This window comes from Macaca mulatta, chromosome 6, assembly GCF_049350105.2.
Source record: "Macaca mulatta isolate MMU2019108-1 chromosome 6, T2T-MMU8v2.0, whole genome shotgun sequence".
NCBI lineage: Eukaryota > Metazoa > Chordata > Mammalia > Primates > Cercopithecidae > Macaca > Macaca mulatta.
Window position 1 is genome coordinate 80,271,313 of NC_133411.1, and position 19,262 is coordinate 80,290,574.

The following is a 19,262-nucleotide window of genomic DNA, read 5'->3' on the forward strand; positions in this document are numbered from 1 at the left end:
AAAGATGTTAACCTGACAGGTAGCTGCATTCATAAATGACAGCTAAGCCCTTGGTGGTATCAGAGGGCAAAAGAGAAAGCATCATTTTATCCTTGAAGAGTCAGGTGCACCCTACTGTTCATACACTCCTGAGTTACATCTATCTGACAACAGCCCATGTGTCACAATATCTTATAGTTTAAATTGTAGGGAATTGAAGCATTTGGCTAGCGGTATACAGATATCTGGATTTCCTAGTTCTCATCCTAGAATTTTAGAAAGTTTCCCTCATGCTAGTACAGGTGAGATTCTCCACTCCTTGTGCCCTTTAGAAAAAACTTCTTCCTCAGGTGCTTGTCTTGCTGTATGTTACAGAAGATGTGATTAATTTGGAAATAGCCAGAAGATTAACAGCTGAAAGTAACAAGAGGATGGAATAGTGGGTCCCTACAAGAAAGTTTTGCTTTGTTTTTGTTTTTATAAAGGACTCAGCTGGAAATTGGGGCAAAGCCCAAACCTACAAAATGTGTAAGAAAAAGTAGATGTGTTCACTAAGTCTTAGAATACTGAGTCTAGGAGGAATCTCTTGAACATCAAAGAAGGCAAATTCAAAAGGAGCAAACAACCAAGACATAGTGAACGTGTGGACTTGCAAGCTGAAGTTCCAAATAGGAAGCAGTCTCAAAATCTCTGTATCATGGCCGGGTGCGGTGGCTCACACCTGTAATCCTAGCACTTTGGGAGGCCGAGGTGGGTGGATCACGAGGTCAGGAGATCGAGACCATCCTGGCTAACACAGTGAAACCCCATTCTACTAAAAATACAAAAAATTAGCCAGGCTTGGTGGCAGGTGCCTGTAGTTCCAGCTACTCGGGAGGCTGAGGCAGGAGAATGGCGTGAACCCAGGAGGCGGAGCTTGCAGTGAGCCGAGATCGCGCCACTGCACTCCAGCCTGGGCGACAGAGTGAGACTCCATCTCAAAAGATAAAAATAAAATAAAATAAATAAATAAAATGTCTTTATCGCAATGGAATCCCTGAATAGTAGAATCAGCACAGAATGGATACGGTGTAACAATACAGCTAAGCGTAGCAGTTCCTTTCCTCTTCTCCTACATTAGAGGTCTTCAACTCCTAATGCCTGTAGGGATTGGGCAGAAGTGTGATTGAGTGAACATGACAGGGTCAGAAGCGAGGAGACAATAGAAAGTTGTAGGGACTGTAGTGAAAAGTGAGTCTGCGCCCTGTCTCAAAGATGGCAGGGATTATTGGGCTATAGCCAGTGTTTTAAAATGGGAATATGGGCCCAGGATTGCTAATCTTCTGCTTTCCCCAAGAACCCAGAAATCTAAAGGTTTTAAAAAGTGATATCCCCTAGTATTTAAATACCGAGAACTTATTTTTAAACTTTGTTTGTTAAATGCCGTGGCACAAATAAAACATCTCTGCAAGCTGGGTTAGGCCTTTGCATCACTAGTGTTTGACATCTACCTCCAAGGCAGACATGCTACTTCCATTCCTGGAGAGTTAATTGAATTTTTGCTCATCTCCAGTGTTTGTGCGTGGTTAGTATGAATACCGATGGACAGGTTCCTATGCCCCCTGGTCTGATGGTGATCGAATGAATGTTACTTTCCTTGCACTTACCTGTTCTTCACTTTGAAAAGATCTTACCCTGCCACCTCCCCTCCCCTGCAACACTAACCAACTAGTTCAAATAATTTCACTCTTGCTCATGTCTTAAGCAAGTAAACCTACTCTGCCTTTTTATATACAGAGGCTGTTTACTTTGTCAGCTGAGGAAGCTAAAACTGCACATGGAATCAGGGAAACAGATAAGGTCTTGGGAGTAGGTCCATAATAGAATAAGCCAGATTACCAATGCTCCAAGGATCTCCCTAATTAGAGAGGGCAGTATTCCAACAACTCTGCCACGGGGCTGCATTTGCTTCCATTTTCAGAGGCTGAGCACAGGGCCTCATAGACCAGTGGTCTTGTCTCATCATATTTTTTTCTCTCATGCTACTCTGAGAAGCATGGGGTGAGGAGGTACTCTGGGTCACCATGGCACACGGCATCAGATGTGGCCAAGTTGTATGATGCTGGGAAAGCTGACAAGCCAGCACTAAGGAGTCAGCAGTGAGGGGACTGTGGCTTGTTCTGGATAAAGGTGTCGCTTAGTCCATGATGGTGAAGCAAAACCACACACTGTAACCAGCTCTGTAAACAGTGGTGGAAGCCACAGACCAAAGAAGAATTCTTCATGTTATCCCCCAAACTGTTCATCCTGAAGTCATTCTTTTCACCATTCTTTCAACTACATCTACCTACCAGGCATCATCAGTGTGCTGTTCCTCTTTCAATCCCCAGTGTTTAGAAAGGAACATTGGAGGATCACAGTAGATGCTGATAGAAGAGGTGGTTTAATCATGGCGTACATGCCAAATTTTAGACTTTCTTCCTATTACCCTCTGGTGGACTTATGTGAAAATAGTCCTACCAACATTTATTGAGTGCCTACTCTATGCAAGGCTATGTGCTAGGTGCATGAAGATGAATGAGACCCATTCCTGCCCACCAAGGGCTCATCTGCTAGGTGAGAAGAGGCAAGAACTTGTAGGCATTTTGTTGCTGTGGCCCACATGACAGTAGCAAAAAGGATTGGTTATGCCTGGGGAGTCGAAGGTCTTACCACCTATTAGTATCTTTTATAGTCCACGGGCTGGGCTTCTGAGTTTCTGGGCTTCTTTTCAGTTACCTCATTGAAACAATATTGCAAGTCAAATGGACTTTTTAGGGCCTCCATCCTTCTCAATCTCTGTGACATTTGACACATGAGTTTCCTATCTCATGCTGTCTTAGAAAAACTCCTGCCTTGACTATGGCATTTTGATATTTTTCTTCTCTGATTGTTCTGTATTTTAAACAGTTCAATTTTTAAACAACCAATTCCTTTTTTTTTTTTTTTTTTTTTTTGAGACAGAGTCTTGCTCTATTGCCCAGGCTGGAGTGCACTCACTGCAACCTGCACCTCCAAGGTTCAAGCAATTCTCGTGCCTCAGCCTCCCAAGCAGCTGGGACTACAGGCGCACACCACCACATCCAGCTAATTTTTGTATTTTTAGTATAGATGGGGTTTCACCACATTGGTCAGGCTGGTCTTGAACTGCTGACCTCAGGTGATTCACCTGCCTCAGCCTCCCAAAGTGCTGGTATTATAGGAGGGAGCCGTGCCCAGCCTAAATCACCAGGTCTTAAGGATGAGCATTCCCGTAATTCCTCTTTTTCCATCCTCTCTTTTCCATACCGTCTCCATGGGAGATTGTATCAACGTCTACAGCTCTTTTGAAAAGATTGGAAGTGGAGAAAGGTTTACCTACTACCGTTGCTTCCTTTAGCTCATGTTTTACGAGAGCCTTACTTTAGCTAGGACGCTGTTTCATCTGCGCACCTTCCTATTTTATGTAGGATCAGAAGCCATCGGTTATTTCCCTTCAAAAGCTTATTGCTAGAGAAGTTGCTAATGAGGAGAGAGGAATGTTTCTGATCAGTGCTTCGTCTGCTGGTCCTGAGATGTATGAAATTCATACCAATTCCAAGGAGGAACGCAATAACTGGATGAGACGGATCCAGCAGGCTGTAGAAAGGTAACATTTCCTTCTGTCCATAATCTATGGAACAGAGTTGTTCAACTGGGGAAAATATTCTAACCATGTCTTCCTGCATGAAAACTTTGCCTCTGCCAGAATGGTCTGCTCCCTGCCCCCTGCACCTGCCTGCGATAGCCCCCCATCTGCAGCTTTCTCCTCCACGCCTCCCTGCATGTAATGCCCGCACCTCCCTCTGCCTGTGTGTGCCCTGCCAGGCGTTGATGCAGCTCGGGCCTCCCCTCCTCCATGAGGACCTCTTCAGTCCTGGTGATCTCTTTCTTGCCTGAAATTCTTTAACACCTGCTCACTAAAGCATTTACTCAATGCTTCTTATATACTGCCTTGTAGCTATTATCTTTTTTATGTACATATGTGTGTGTTTCTTTAATTAGATTGGAAGCTCCTCGAGGGCAGGGGTCAATGTCTTATGTTTCTCTGTGTGCCTAGTGCTGAGAAATCATTCAATAAATGTTTCTGAATTGGTGGATCTAAGTATTCTAAGTCAATTTATTCCTCATTACTTGTGCAAGGACAGTTTTTATAATTGGGAGCACAAGGGTGGAGGAGATCATTCTCAACAGTAATTTAATTAGTTAGATCCTGAAGTTATATACAATTTCTGTACCTCCACTGCACCTCATCTGATCTGGCACCCCACTTCTATTCCCTAAAATTCTTATACTTTATTCCCATTATGGGTGTGTGTGGTGAGTGTGTTTGTGTTCACTGGAATATTTGAGTCATCCCACACCGCTGATTTTGAGAGTCATGTAATGTTATGCAAGATTTTTTGTATTCTCAAGAAAACAAGTCTCTGGCCAGGGGGCATGATGCATTCCCTTTATGCTGAAATTTTCTCCCTTTATGAATAAATCCATTGCCAAGTTCCCAAGTTTTTCCAATGAATCTACAGATACTTGCATTTGGTTTCAGTTGTGTCTCCTGACTATTGTCTTTTAAAGTTGTCCTGAAGAAAAAGGGGGAAGGACAAGTGAATCTGACGAAGACAAGAGGAAAGCTGAAGCCAGAGTGGCCAAAATTCAGCAATGTCAAGGTACAGTGCAGGCACTTCTGGCTCCCTGATCGTGGTGTTCTCCTGGGTGTTGGGAAAGCCTGAGTGTCATGAACAGGAGGTTATAACTACATGATTCATCCTGTGCACCTGAGGCCCATCTGGACCACCCTCCCAAGAAACACTGAAAACCAAAAACTTACACTAGAAATGCTCAAATAAGATGACATTCTCTTCACTTCCACCTTAGTGATTAAAATGGATGTAAAAAATGCACATGAAACAATAGCTGTGGGCAGTGTGGTACAGAGGAATGTTGGAGTTACTTGTCTCATGGTTTAATTTTAGGTCTCAACACTGTCATGTCAATGATTTTGGACAAGGAACCCAACAGATCTGGTCCCCAGTTTCCAAGTTTGTGAAAGAAGGAGATTAGACTAGCTCAGTGATTTTCAACTCTGGTTTGACATTGGAATCAGTTGAGAGGTCTTTAAAAATACGAATACCTGGGCCTCACCCTCCACCAATTGAATCCGAATCTGTGGCCGGTGGGATGTAGACTTTGGGGTTTTCAGCTCTCCCAAGGTGACTTTGAAGCACAGAGGAGACTGAGAATTCCTGGATTCAATGCTGGTTAAGGTCCCTTTGAGCTTTAAGAATTCTGCAATATGTTGAAATCTGAGGACAATGATGCATGCAAAGATGGGCAAAGAAATTGGATGTTTAGAAACAAAAACTTAAACCAGTATGTTTGGTTTTGACCAAAACTGGCTGAAGCCTGTGCCGTTCCAGGCATTTGTATTGTTCACTCATCATGAACGGGACTACCTCAATTTTCATTCCCAAGCTTAATGTTTAGTCTTAATAGAAACCAGCCTGAATAAACAAAGAATAGCTTTGCAAATTTTCTGGAATTAAGGGACTGAGAGAGGAACCTTATTTACAGAAAAGACAATGGAAGCTGAGAAAGTTGTTAAGTCACTTGCTGGAGGCCAGAGTCACTAAGCAGCATGGTCAGGACTGATACCTGCATCTACCCTACTCATCAGCCTGGGCTTTCTCTTGGAGGTCATACTGCTTGCTAATTAGCTACATCTTTTTCGTGGACTTTCACATTAGTGGTAGTATTCATGTTAGTGATAATCTTCTCTGGTAAATACTATTTCATAGAAATGCTCACTAACCAAGACCAACAAATTTGTGCGTATTTGGAGGAGAAGCTGCATATCTATGCTGAACTTGGAGAACTGAGTGGATTTGAGGACGTCCATCTAGAGCCCCACCTCCTTATTAAACCTGACCCAGGCGAGCCTCCCCAGGCAGCCTCATTACTGGCAGCAGCACTGAAAGAAGGTAAGTCGCTTTGAGAAGGGTTTGGGTTGACACGTTCAGAAAATGTTTATTGAACACCTACTATGTGCCTTGCACTGTGGTCTTGGTGCTGAGGATACAGCAGAACAAGACAAGGTCCTTACTCAGCTAGAACTTGTATTTCTAGAAACACCAAATATAAAGAAATAAATATGTCAGATTGTATCAAGTGCTATGAAGAAAAATAAGCAGTATAAGGGGGAGAGAGGGTGATGGAGTTGGGATGGCTCTGTTTTAGATGGGGGGTCAGGGAAGGCCTCTTTGATATAATGATGTGTAAGTGGATATGAAGGAAGAAAGCCGAGTGATATCTTGAGGGAGAGTCTTCCAGGTATAGGGAATGGCCGGCACAAAGGTCCTGGTGCAGGGAAGTGCCAGGCTCGCCTGAGGAGCAGGCAGGGGGACAGCACAGGCAGAGGGAAGGGAGGGTGGGGTGAGCAGTGCAGGGGATGAGTCCAGGGTTCTATGAGTCCAGGGTTCACTAGGTCTCAGGTTGCATGGCAGGAGAGAAGGACTTGGAGTTTCATCCTGAGTGGGATGGGAAGCATTAGAGAATTTTGAGTGGAGCAGGGACTTGACCTGTGGTTTGAAAGGTACCTCCTGACTGCTGTGTGGCGAATAGACTTAAGGGGGCGAAGTGCAGATGTTGGTAATAACAATGGGAGATGGTGGTCGAGGTCGGGTGAAGGGCACGATCACTGGAGATGAGAAAGTCCAGAGGATGAGAGGCCAGGGTGATGGAAGGACTAAGTTTATAGAATTGAAAATATTGAGAATTTTGACAGGATTAGCATTGGTGGGATGCGGAGAACTTGTGCCGTGTGCTGACTCATTCAGAGAAGGCAGGCGAGTGGCTGAAGGTCTATAGAGGAAAATCAACAAGGAAAGGTAGTAAGCAGTATGACCGGAGGGCAGGAGCTTCAAAGCAGAAAGGAGTTGAAGAAGAGGTGGAGATAATGGTCTGGAAGTGACAGTGGGACAAAGGGCTTCGGAGATAAACCAGCTACCTCCTGAGAGGCTGGCAGGAAATGCTGTTGTACAGAAGAAGGGCTGGTAAATTACAGACCACGGACTACACACGTCCCACCACCTGCTTTTGTAAGTTTAGTTTTACCAGAACTCAGCCACATCTGCTTGTTTATGTGTCGCTTGTGGCTACTTTTTCCTACAGTGGCAGAGATGAGCAGTTTTGACAGACTGTTTAGTCCACAAAACCTAAACTATTAACTGGCTCTTTGCAGAAAATGTTTGCCGGCCTCTGGTTTAGAATCTCAGAATATTAGCTCTGGAAGAGAATTTAGAAATCTTAGAATCAGCCATCTTTATTTCCCAATTGAGGAAACTGAGGTCTTGAGAAGGGCATAGAGGTCTGAAGTAGGGTTCACTGATAGAACCCCTCATCCATCTGTTTCTCAGATATCCATTGAGCATCTACCTTGTACTGTTGCTGGTGCTTGGGAGGCAGTGATGCTTTTGTAAAACTTTTAGTGATGAAAGACAGACAATACTTAAGGAAAAAAGAGAACTTCGGATAGTTATCTATCCCAAACATAATGGGATTGTGATAAGGTGAAGGTGTTGCTTCAGAGAGATTAGCCTAAAGACCTCTTTTTGAGATGGGGATTGAGAAATGAGAAGCCAGCTGTCTCAAGAGCTTGGGGAGGATCATTTTGGGCAGAGAGAAGGAAGTGCAAAGCCCCTGAGGCTGCAGTGAGCTTCACGTGTTTAAGGAAAGAAAGGAGGCCAGGGTGGCAGATGTCAGCATGGATCACCATTAAATGAGGTGATGTGGGCCAGGCAGGCTGGGATCGGATCATTGTAGGCCATGTTTAAATAATTTTAAAAGAGGATGTTATTCCAAACATGATGGAAAGCATTGGAAGCTTTGAATCATGGGTGTGGCGTGATCTTGTTTATGTCTTAACTCACTGGCTGCTGAATGGACAAGAGACTAGAAGGAGACAAATCTGCCTGGAGACCTATTAGGAAGTGATAACAGAAGTTGAGATGAGCCTTGGTCTAGACCAGTGCCATTGACAATGGGAGCAGAGAGAAGAGGCCGAGTCAAGATATATTTTAGAAATAAAGCCAGAAAGAAACTTCCAAGTGGGTTGACAAGAAGCAGTGACCTCCCTCATTATCTTTGATAAAGCCTTGATCAAATAGATCGCCCACTCTCAGTATCAGCCAGTGGCTTTAACTTTCTCCCCCACCAAAACTTTCACTAATGCTGGGTTGTACGCCCATCTGCTTCCATTCCTCTGGCACACAGTGACAGAGGTGCCAGGGCAGCGGCAGACCCAGCTGCTTAGAACCCAGAGCAATGGAGGTGCTGCCTTAGCTGCAGTTGGATAATCCACCCTCGGTCACTGAGCATCCAGCACCAGCTGCAGCCAAAAGATTGAGCAGGAGTTCTTATCAGAGTGAGGGAGTTATCTTCTGACAAAAAACCAGTTCCGTAGTGCACCTTGAATGGTCTCCTTGAGACTTCACTCTGCTGGACAGCTTTTCCTCCTTCTTTTCTTTTCTTCTGTCTCTGCCTCTTGAAACCCATCCATCCTTCCAAGTCCTGCTCAGTTTTCACCTCCTGTAAAAACATATTCCGAATCCTGCTAGCTAATAGAATGCTCTTCCTCCTCCATGCTGCAGTAGCATTTATGATGCTCTAATAAAGCTGATGGAGATGAGTGCTGAACACTTGCTTCTGCATAGCCTAGTGAGTCATGTATGTCTCTTTCCTCCTCCAATCTGTAAACTACCCTCTTAGTTGTCAAATGCCCAATAGCCCCTAGAACAGGTGCTTGTTTAAAATACAAATCCTGTTTTCTCCTCCAGAGAATCAAATCCAGTAAGTCTAGAGCCAAAGACTGGGAATCTGTATTTCTAAAGACAAGTGTAGGGAAAATACTCTTTTGAGGAATAGCTAATATTTCTGAGTAACAGGTTTTAAAATTTTAATGCCTGGTATGTTGATACTAACTGAATGACAGGAAGTTTTTAGGCCTACCAATTTACTGAAAGTTGCATTTGAGATATTTTTATATAATGGGTTTATAGTTTTTTATTGAGTTAATTCTCTGTTGTAAAATGATGCTAAAAGTATTGGTCTAGATTAAAGGTCTGCAAACTTTTCCTATAAAGGGCCAGATATGAAGTGTTTTGGGTTTTGTAAGTCACAGTCTCTGGGATGCAGTGGTGTGTGTGCATGTGTGTGTGTGAGTGCGCACGCAGGCACATGCCCGTGTTTTGACAACCTTTAAAAATGTAAAAATCATTTTTAGCCCCTGGGTCATATAAAAACAGGGACAGGCCAAATGCAATTTGCCAACTCCTGGTCTAGATTAAATATATGCCTATCTTTGTTTTTTTAGATTTATTTTTGTTTTTCTCTATCTTAGCTGAGAGCCTACAAGTTGCAGTGAAGGCCTCACAGATGGGCGACGTGAGTCAATCACGCGAGGACAGCCGTGGAGACTCTGTCTTGGTGGACACACTCAGTTCTCATGATGTACCAGGATCGCCGACTGCCTGTAAGTGAAAATGCAGGCCTTGGCAATGAGCCCGAGCGCAGCCCCTGGAGCTTACAGTGGTCACATAAAGTAAAGGCAATGACTGTCTCTGGTTGCAGGGGACTTGATATATTTTTTTAAATTAGAAAAACACTGAGAATAAATATGCTAGCCAAAATGAATATCATATGCATATAATAATGACACTGGGGTTTCAAGTATGAGGATCTGAAGAGGAGTTGGTGGGTTATACTGCTCTGTTTGCCAGCCAAATGTTGGACCTTCCCCAACACCTACTCTGCCTCATTTTTGATAAGATTTATTGAATACAGTTTTGAAAGCACTTTTTAACTTTTCTGGTTTTTTAAAAAGGGAGTCCCTGCAGTTGATTACAGAACAAGCACTTAAACCTAATCTCATGTGCATCAACTGAGAAAATAACTCAGAAAACCAGAAATATACACACGGCTCCCTCCGCCTCCCTCCTTTCTCTCTCTCTCTCTGTCTCTCACACACCAAGTTTAGTGGTATGGTTAAAGCGGAAGTGCCAGAAAATTCTTGTTCTGTGCCATCCTACACTTTAGTTCATGTCAGAATTCATTTATTAAAACACTGTTTCAATACATTTTAAATATAAAAAAATAGAACGTAGAGAGTTGGTTTAGGTGATTTCCCAGAACCTAGCTATCCTGTTACATGTATAGTTGTAGGCTACTTAGTTCCAGAAAGGTTTCTAAGATAAAAGCATAAAGAGTATACTTTTCATCCTGTGCAGGTGGTAACGACCTTACTTCCACAAGGTCTTATGTGCGTAAGATAAAATGGATAAAATGTCTTCAATAGTTAGAGATTGGAAGGTACAATTGAACTCAGAACTTCTTTAACAACATCCCTTGATTAAGATATATAGATGCAGTATAGCTTTTTCATTCTATACTTCTTTTTTCCTTTTTTAAATACCAGCACCACTAATTATCTTCCTCTGTCAAGTTCTGCTTTATCTAATCCTGGGTTTCTATTTTCAGAATGCGCACATATGTTTTTCATTTTGACACAGCCCAGATTCATCAGGGGAGTTGTACTGCCCTGGGTGATTTCCTTTTAAAAGAAGAACCTCATTATGCCATTGAGGAGGCTCTGTCTAAAAATACATGCAGGGATCTGCTGCTCTCAGCCTCGCCCCAGGGACAGCTGGAGAGGCTCCGCTCCGCAGCTGCCCGAGCCCGCGCCGAGCCTTCCCTCCCTTCAGGCCAGGCAGTGAAGGTCTCCTTGTCTGTATCCACATCTCTCCTGACCGGGGAGAGTTTCCAAAGGGACACACGTGGCATTTGCCAGAACCACTGAGAGGCTCTTTAGAGGGGTCTGATATCGGGATTCAGGCAGAGGAAGTACCAAAGCAGGCTGGTGGGGTCCTGTACCCCAAGGCCTCTTCAGTTCCGGGTCAGACTGGAACATGGTGCTATGAGAGTTTGATTCTCTTTATAAAGTTGTTCAAGGCGCAAGGCTATTCCTAAATGAAGGTCTACAACTGTGACCGAATGGGTTGGTTCTGCAAGTGACTTGGAGGACTGGGCTCTTCTGCATCAGGCTTATGTCAGCCTGAGGTTATAAGCCAAGCAGACCGCTCTATTTTCAGTCTTCAGTATACATGATGAATATCTTCTACTTCTAGGAAAGTTCTGTCCACTGGAGACCTTCTAGTCCCCCTGAAACTGGATACAGGGACAGGGACCTGATCTGTGTTTTATTCTTCTGCCTTGTCATCAGCTTCTTTCCCATTTGATTTTCCTAATTTCTATGAGGGAGTGAGAAACAGAATGGTGAATTCTTTAGTGATGCCTTTGGCCACTCTTTAAGAGTTAGGAATAGCACCCAATAGTAGAACCATTTTTCAAATGACAGAGAAACCTATGAAATGTCCCCTCACTAAGTGAGTAAGTGCTGATCAGCTTGAACAAAATGGACTTGTTTTCAGCTGATCTCATCTGAAGCCATTTCTATTTAGACAAAAATGTCTTTGTATTAGAAGAGGACTTTGAAATCCTAGAGGACTCTCATTTTCCAAAGACATAAGTATTTTTATTAATTTAAAGAAAAACATTTCCTGTATTGGAAATAAAGTTCCCAGATGACACAATAAAAAATTATACAAACAGTGTCACAAAGTGAATATCGATTTTGTCAGGGTCAAGACTGGACATGGTTCTAATAAAACACTGTGTTTTGGGCTTTGAAAATTCTAGTTTTAATCAGTGCAAGGTGGGCACAGTTTAAGTTTTAACTGAGTTCACATGGGTAAAGAAATAAATAAAATCCTGCCAACAGAGATTTAATGGATGAAGTGAAATCTGTATTTGGTATTTAAAAATATTTCTGGACTAGTTTCTGTGTTTTCATAGGTTAAATACATAGTATTTGTAAATTTAAAGCATAAATAAGAAATGTGAGAAAAACAACACATTTAAAAATTGTTCAAAAATAAGTTATTCAGAGATAAGGACAGGTTCTTGGTTTGTATGACTATGAGACTGTGAAGTATGAGCCATCTCCGCCTTCCTAGAAAGACGTTTCCCTCCTCCTTCGGAATCCTCCTTCCTCCTAACCCTTGTTAATCATCTGCTGCTCTTGCACTGGCCACAAGGGAGACTTTTTACAGACTTGGGTCTGCCAAGAGACCTTGCTTTGTTCTACAGCACCTGTTTTAAATTTCACCCTTCCCAGGAGGCTTTTTCCTATTAAGTGAGAGTGAGATGTAGAGTCTAACCTCTGTACCACAAACAACACACGAACACTTCAGCACAAGAAAGAAAAGCGCAAAGATGGTGATACGTTGTGCTGTTCGTCAGTTGCTGTCTGTTAGCCTGTAAGCCCCATGCGGGCAGGGACCACGTGCATTGCTCTGCGCTCATCCAAGCACCTCGTCTAAGAATACTCAATACGTAGTATTTTGTGATGTTTCTTATTTTGAAATATGTGTCGGCCGTGTACAGGAGAACCCGATCGGCTGGCTGATGTTTGACGCTGTCCTTTTTGTTTCTGTCTCGATGGCGTGCTTCCAGCATTAGTCACAGGAGGGAGAGAAGAAAGAGGCTGTTCGGATGTGGATCCCGGGATCCAGGGTGTGGTAACCGACTTGGCCGTCTCTGATGCAGGGGAGAAGGTATTGTGAACTGATTTGTTAGTAAACGGCAGCGGTTACTGTGTGTAATAAAATAGCCTCAGGTTCTGGTCTGTCACGGCAGTGAGTGGGACCAAGGTGCTTTTCTGAATTGTTCTCGATTGATTTAAATATTCATATTTAAACTTTCTAACTCATTTCTTCTTCAAATGTCCTTGCACTTCCTGTGTCATGTAGGCGTAAACAAAGCGACGATTGAAAAGTTATTAAAAAGATTAAAAACTCTCCTGTGTATATGTGTGTCTGTGCTCTCTGACTCCTGGTCTTTCTGCCCTGCAAACCTTTGCTTCTCACGCACTCTGTCTGGCAGCTCTGGCACCCGGGGGCCCTTTTGCAACCAGATGGCGCCAAAGTAATTGAAACACCTTTTCCTTTGGAATATTCTTGCTTCTTTCACCTTCCTTGACCCTCCTCTCCTTGCACAGTTGATTTCCTGTCACCACCCACATTTCACCTACTTTTTTTGTGGTCAATTTTTAATTAATTTGACCAATTTTTCCTTGGGGCACAGCGATTCTAAATGCTTCTTTTTTTGACTTACTGCTATATACATAGGTGTTAACTCTCTCTTTAAGAATTAAATACATAAAACTTCCTACTAATGTCCACTAAAAGTGAGATGTCAGAAATAGGGAAGGAATAAAATATGATTCTGGGAGGTGGCAAGTTGGCCTCTTCCGACTTGTCGGGGCTCCAGAGTTTAGCTTTCTCTAAAATTGAATTAGGTACATTACTAGGTGCCAATATGTGTCAATGTGAAAAAATGGCAAATGTCAGATCTGCTCTTATATATACAACATATTTTACATATTATATACTTTTTGTGTATATTACATAGGACTGAGAAATCAAGTCCAGAACTTTTAAAATCCAGAGAAAAGACAGCTGTGACTGAGTGTTCTTTTTTAAACTTCACAGGCCAAAATGAGCATAGGAATGTAATATTTTACTCTACTCCTTCTGATTGTAAGCTTTCTAATGTATTGCTTCTTAAAATGTTCCTGCTTTTCATCCTTTTCGGTGAAGACTTCACTTTTAAGTGCGAAATTTGTGGTGTCCAGCTGTGTTAATAGAAAAGAGAGAGTGAATTAGTAATAGTTTAATTTTGAATTCAAAGTTGGGTGGCTGCTACCCCTGAAGTCTCCCTCTCTCACTCCAGTTCAGCTACAGGTAGACAACTGAGGTTAAGTGTCCAGGTTCTTCTTTGGATTAAGCTATCTGCAAAATTTTTCTCTTAATAAGGCATTTTGAAAAATTAATAAATTAATAAACCCAGGTAAAGGGAAGGATCCCTTGAAACCAAACTTTTAAAAGGTGTATAATTGATATTTTGTCATTAGCTTCCTCTACAAGGTAAGGTTAGAACAAATTTCTGAAATAATTTTTAAAAATGAAATCTAACTCAAATGCAGAAATAATGGATAAATCACCAACTGCAGTTTTAAATATTCACCACAAGGTGGCGGAACAACTCCATTAAAAACGCGAAATTTCCTGTCTTGTGTCAAACCTAGTGCGCTTTTGGGCATAACCACAGGTAGCACAGTCCAGCTCATTTCTATGGTTCTAATTTTTATAGACTATAAAAACTCTGTGCCATATGGTCTTACTACAGAAGCAGTGGAGTGTGGATGGGCCAAGACAGAGCCAGAAGAGCTGCGAGAACGCCAACAATTCCTCTAGGGCGGGGGTTCTTAGAGCCTGTTCTCTCCCACAGGGTTGGGCACAGATCTAATGTCTTTAAGCTTCATCTCCTTTTTCAGCCTCTGTCCTTTCCCTATCAGAGGTGCTGCTTACACGAGTGAAATCTTTAATTGGCAGTCCAGGGGAAGCAGAGGTCTGGCTAACTCATCCTGGCATCATCAGCCTAAACTAATTGAATTTAACAAGTTCAAAATTACCTGAGGACATGACCATGGCTGGCTGCTTTTTATGGCTTAAAATTAGATGTGCCCAGATGAAAGCAAGCAGCATACAGGAGACTGTAGGCCCTTGAGGACAGGGTATCCGATGGTCTCCCATAGCATAAGGTGTGAAGTTTATAGTGGGTGATCGATATTTATTGATTGAATGGCATGCCGTCGAGTTCAACTTAGAATCATTCACTCGTTGAGTGTCCATGCTACATCAGGCATCATTCTTATAATATGGAGCACACGGATAAAGTCTCGCTACTCACTGATTTGCATCCTAGGGAAAGAAGGCAGACAATAAATGAATAAACAAGTGTTCAATTCTGGAGACTGCAAACCATCACTATCCACATGTGCCCTTAATGTGTGCTGTCGAAGAGACAATGAATGAGGCATAGACCCTGTCCCTAAAGAACAGATGGTCTCCTGTGTCTGGTTCATGGCCTCTGCTGCTAGTACTTCTACTAAGGCAGTCACTGGTCTGGTGATCTCTGACTGTGGTGGGATCTAGAGCAGCCCAGCTAAGCATGCCCCTATGGCCAGGGTCTGAGTCTGTTTTTTTTTTTTTTTTTTTTTTTCCCCAACTGCTGTATATTTTGGTATCATGAATCTCAAATATTGAGAAAAGGAGTTGAGGCCAGACATGATATAACTTCCAATCTGGCCTCTAGAATATAAAAGGTCAGCCTGACCCAAAAGACAACCGCAATCCGAGCACAGAGAACTCAATTCACATTGTGGTTTGCACAAGGTAAATGTTGCCACTTGAGTTTTCAGGGTGTTCTTACTGTCATCCCTTGTTGTTTTAAGGGGTGATTGGGTGAAAATTGCCATGTATCTCAAACATCAACTTTGCGTGAAGGACGCTCTTGTCAAGTGTTTGTTTAATTCTATAGGCTTTTATTTCTGGGAGGAAACTGAGTCGAAATAGATGAGGTAATCAAGTTTAGAGACAGCAAAGTGATTTACCCAAGTCATACATTTTGGGACACTACAGGGCAGCTTTTCAAAAGTAGAATGGTTATTCATTTTCTTGTTTTTTTATGTATTTTAGGTGGAATGTAGAAATTTTCCAGGTTCTTCACAGTCAGAGGTGAGCTGCACATACCTTAAATGTATCACCAGCCTTTATTTGTGGAGAACGAAAGTTTTTTCAAGAATTTGACACTTAGGATTTTGTTTTTCAGATTATACAAGCCATACAGAATTTAACCCGTCTCTTATATAGCCTTCAGGTAACTACCCTCCTCTAATCTTTGACCTTGTGAATGTTTCTCTTAATGCAATTCTCTTTGATGATTCCCAGACTTTAAAAATGAGAAAAAGTGAGAGGTAGGGAATGATCTTAAAAGAATGGCAACCTTCTAAGTATAATGTGTTGGACCCACATGGTTTTGTAATCAGAGGCAACACCATGACTACATTTTATACCATTCTTCTCTGAAATAATAAAACAGTTCATATCTTTAAAAAATATTGTTGAATATGATCTGGCTTGACATTTACAATGAAACTCTTAGGTGAGTATAGCATGACTTCACATTTTCTGATGAAAACCTAAATTCACACCTAAACAACTTTGACTTCTCCATGTGGCCATCAGCCTTTAGAGTAGTTAAGTAATTCATATGTTGCTTTACTCTTTTGTTTGTTCATCCACTCAACATTTATAAATTTATTAATGTTGAGGGGATGAACACGCGGTGCCCGTCTCTGTGCTGAGTATGCTGAGGGCTGAGCACACAAAGGCAAATGAGCCACACAGCCTGCTCTCAAATGGCTTACTGTCTTTCAAGGAAAAGGAGACATTAAAAAAAAAATCATGCTTGCATTTAGGATTAAATGGTGGGATGATCCCTTAGGCTGGGGTCTCCAAACCCCTAGGTGCAGGGTGGTACCCGTCTAGGATGCACAGCAGGAGGTGCGCCAGGGGCAAGTGAGCCGTACCACCTGAGCTCCGCCTGCTGTGAGATCAGTGGTGGCATTAGACTCTCCTAGGAGCGTGAACCCTATTGTGAACTGCGCATGCAATTTAGTGATGTAGGTTGCCCACTCTTTATGAGAATCTAATGCCTGATGATCTGAGGTGGTACAGTTTCATCCTGAAACCATTCTCACCACACCGCACCCCATCCATTAAAAAAAAAAACTGTCTTCCACAAAACAGGTCCCTGCTGCCAGAAAGGTTGGAGACCACTAGCTTAGACCATGCACAAGAAAGAGGCTCAGTGTGTCCGATGGCTTAATTTACTCATTAAAATATATCTCAAAAGGATATACATGCATGCAATGTTTGGATTGTTGAGAAATTTGTAGAAAAATTTGAGAATACAAGTAAATGAAAGAAAATTATTTCTGATTCTACAAAGAGAATTAAAATTATCATGTTGGTATATAAAGCTCGATTTTAGAATTGTTTCCTATGCACTCTTCTGTAACATGTAACTTTCTCTGTCATCAATTATTGTTCTGTAGCATACTTTTTAATGAGTATATATTAAATTCAAGTCTGTGGGGTTTATTCAATCCCTTATTGTTTACACTTTTGTATTATTAACAACACTGTAGAGGACATCCTTGTGTACTCATCTCTTTGAATACATCTGACCGTTTCCTTAGGATAAATAAGAAGAATCATTTTGTTTAGGTTTTCAATAGACTTTGCCAAAATAATCAAATCAACCAACATTCTCTCTTTTTCTCTTCCATTTGAAGATGGATTAGGGTATCTGATTATTTTATTTGTACTTCTTTGACTACTACTGAGACAAAACATTTTTCCCTCACTGGTTTATTATTCATTCATGCTTCATATCTTGTTGAATTTAAAAGAAAATAAAATGAAGCCTAAGTTCTCAGCAGAAAATATAAAGGCATGCTGCATTCAGTGTTTAGTTATTTAGATTTTGACTCCATCAGGACTTCTTTCTCTTATGACCTTTTATTCTTGCTCTAGGACCAAAATCTGAATTGTTAAAGCCTTGGATTACATTTGAGTATATGACAGTGCTAATCTTATTTTTCTATGCATATTTATATATTCTTCCACAAGAGCTCTTATTTTTTATTTATTTAGTTTTTTGAGACAGGGTCTGGCTCTGTTACCCAGGCTGGAGTGCAGTGGCACGATCTCAACTCACTGCAACCTCCGTCTCCCGGGCTGAAGCCATCCTCCCGCCTCAGCCTCCCAAGGAGCTGAGACTATAGGCATGTGCCGCCAAACCTGGTGAGTTTTTCTATTTTTAGTAGAGACAGGGTTTCACCATATTGCCCAGGCTGGTCTCCAACTCCTGGGCTCAAAGTGATCTACCTGCCTTGGCCTCCCAAAGTTCTGGGATTACAGATCTGAGTCACTGCGCCCAGCCCCACGAGAGCTCTTAAACAAGTTTCTTATCTCTTACCAACGCCATTAAATTAAAATTTCATTACATTTTTGAATTAAATTGGAGAGAATCAACACCTTTACCTTAATCACTTACTCATATAAGAACATTGGTCAGTCATCTCTTATTTTATGATTTGCTGGAGAGCTTTGTAATTGTCTTCATATAGTATGATGTGTGTGTATATATACATTTTTTTCACTAAGTTTATTCATAGTTCTCTTTACTGCTATTATGAATACATTTTTTTTTTTCATTTTGTGTCCCCAATGGTTGTTGCTAATATAAATAAAAGTATTGATTTGGGGTACTTATATTGTAACTGGCCAACTCATTGAACTTTATTTTTCATTTTAATAGTTTTTCCATTGATTTTTTGAAGTATTCCAGGTAGAAAATAAAAATTAGAAAGTAATGATATTATGGCTATTTGTCAATAATTACATGAATTTCATTTTCTTGGCTTACTGCTTAGGCTAGGACTTTTAAAAATGTGTTAAATAATAGTGGTGATAGCAAGCTCTTTGTCTTGCTCAAGATTTAGTGAGAATGCTTTTAGTGTCTTGGGCTAGAGGTGCGGTTCTGGGGTTGATGTTCTTAGAAATCAATGTATCATGTAAGACAAATAATCTTTATTTTAAATGTCAGCTGAGAAGGGATACAGTTTGAGCAGCAGCCATTAACTTGGGGGATGAAAACATTGAGCATTCTGGCTGGTGTTGCCTGATGAAAACACTCACAGGTCATGTGTCTTCTTTTCAACCCTGAGTGCAGCTCTGTGTAGATTCAAGGTCCAGAAAAGCTTGATCACCTGAATGACCTAATTTTTGCAACACATTAGGTTAAAGCAACATGGGAAATATCAAAGTCTACAGTGAATTCTCCTAACCTAACCAGAGCTTCTGAGCTGGTCCAAGGCCATGGGCTTTGAAAGATTTCTGTTCATGGCACAGTCGTCTTTTTTGAAGCTGAATGTCTTATACGTGACTGAAGTTTTTATATAAACAATTTTGAATCAGGTGGAATGAAATTTGATCCCTGTATTAGGAAAATAGAGTTATAAATGAGGCATAGACAGGGCAAAAAGGAAAAGACACAGATATTCTAGCAAAGTAAAGTTAAGCGAGTGAATTGGGAATTTCCCTAAACTTGAAAAGCAAGTGCTGTTCTCTGTCCTAAATATAAATGTAAACTTTAAGTGTGAAGATTATTCATTTAGCTTTAAATGAATATTTAAATTTAGATGAATATCCAATCTTCAGATTCCA

General features: G+C 41.5%; 1 protein-coding gene across 8 annotated transcripts in view; it reads left to right on the forward strand.

The window, feature by feature from the left end:
• The window catches only part of ARHGEF28 (Rho guanine nucleotide exchange factor 28), a 313,068-nt gene that overhangs the window by 259,397 nt on the left and 34,409 nt on the right, over positions 1 to 19,262 (forward strand). For all 8 annotated transcript variants that reach the window (XM_078004863.1, XM_078004862.1, XM_015140272.3 and 5 more), the window contains 7 exons: positions 3,447 to 3,625; positions 4,591 to 4,682; positions 5,811 to 5,993; positions 9,410 to 9,541; positions 12,580 to 12,680; positions 15,666 to 15,704; positions 15,799 to 15,846. In XM_078004863.1, the coding sequence (XP_077860989.1) occupies positions 3,447 to 3,625; positions 4,591 to 4,682; positions 5,811 to 5,993; positions 9,410 to 9,541; positions 12,580 to 12,680; positions 15,666 to 15,704; positions 15,799 to 15,846 (774 nt within the window). The remainder of the gene's footprint in view (positions 1 to 3,446; positions 3,626 to 4,590; positions 4,683 to 5,810; positions 5,994 to 9,409; positions 9,542 to 12,579; positions 12,681 to 15,665; positions 15,705 to 15,798; positions 15,847 to 19,262) is intronic.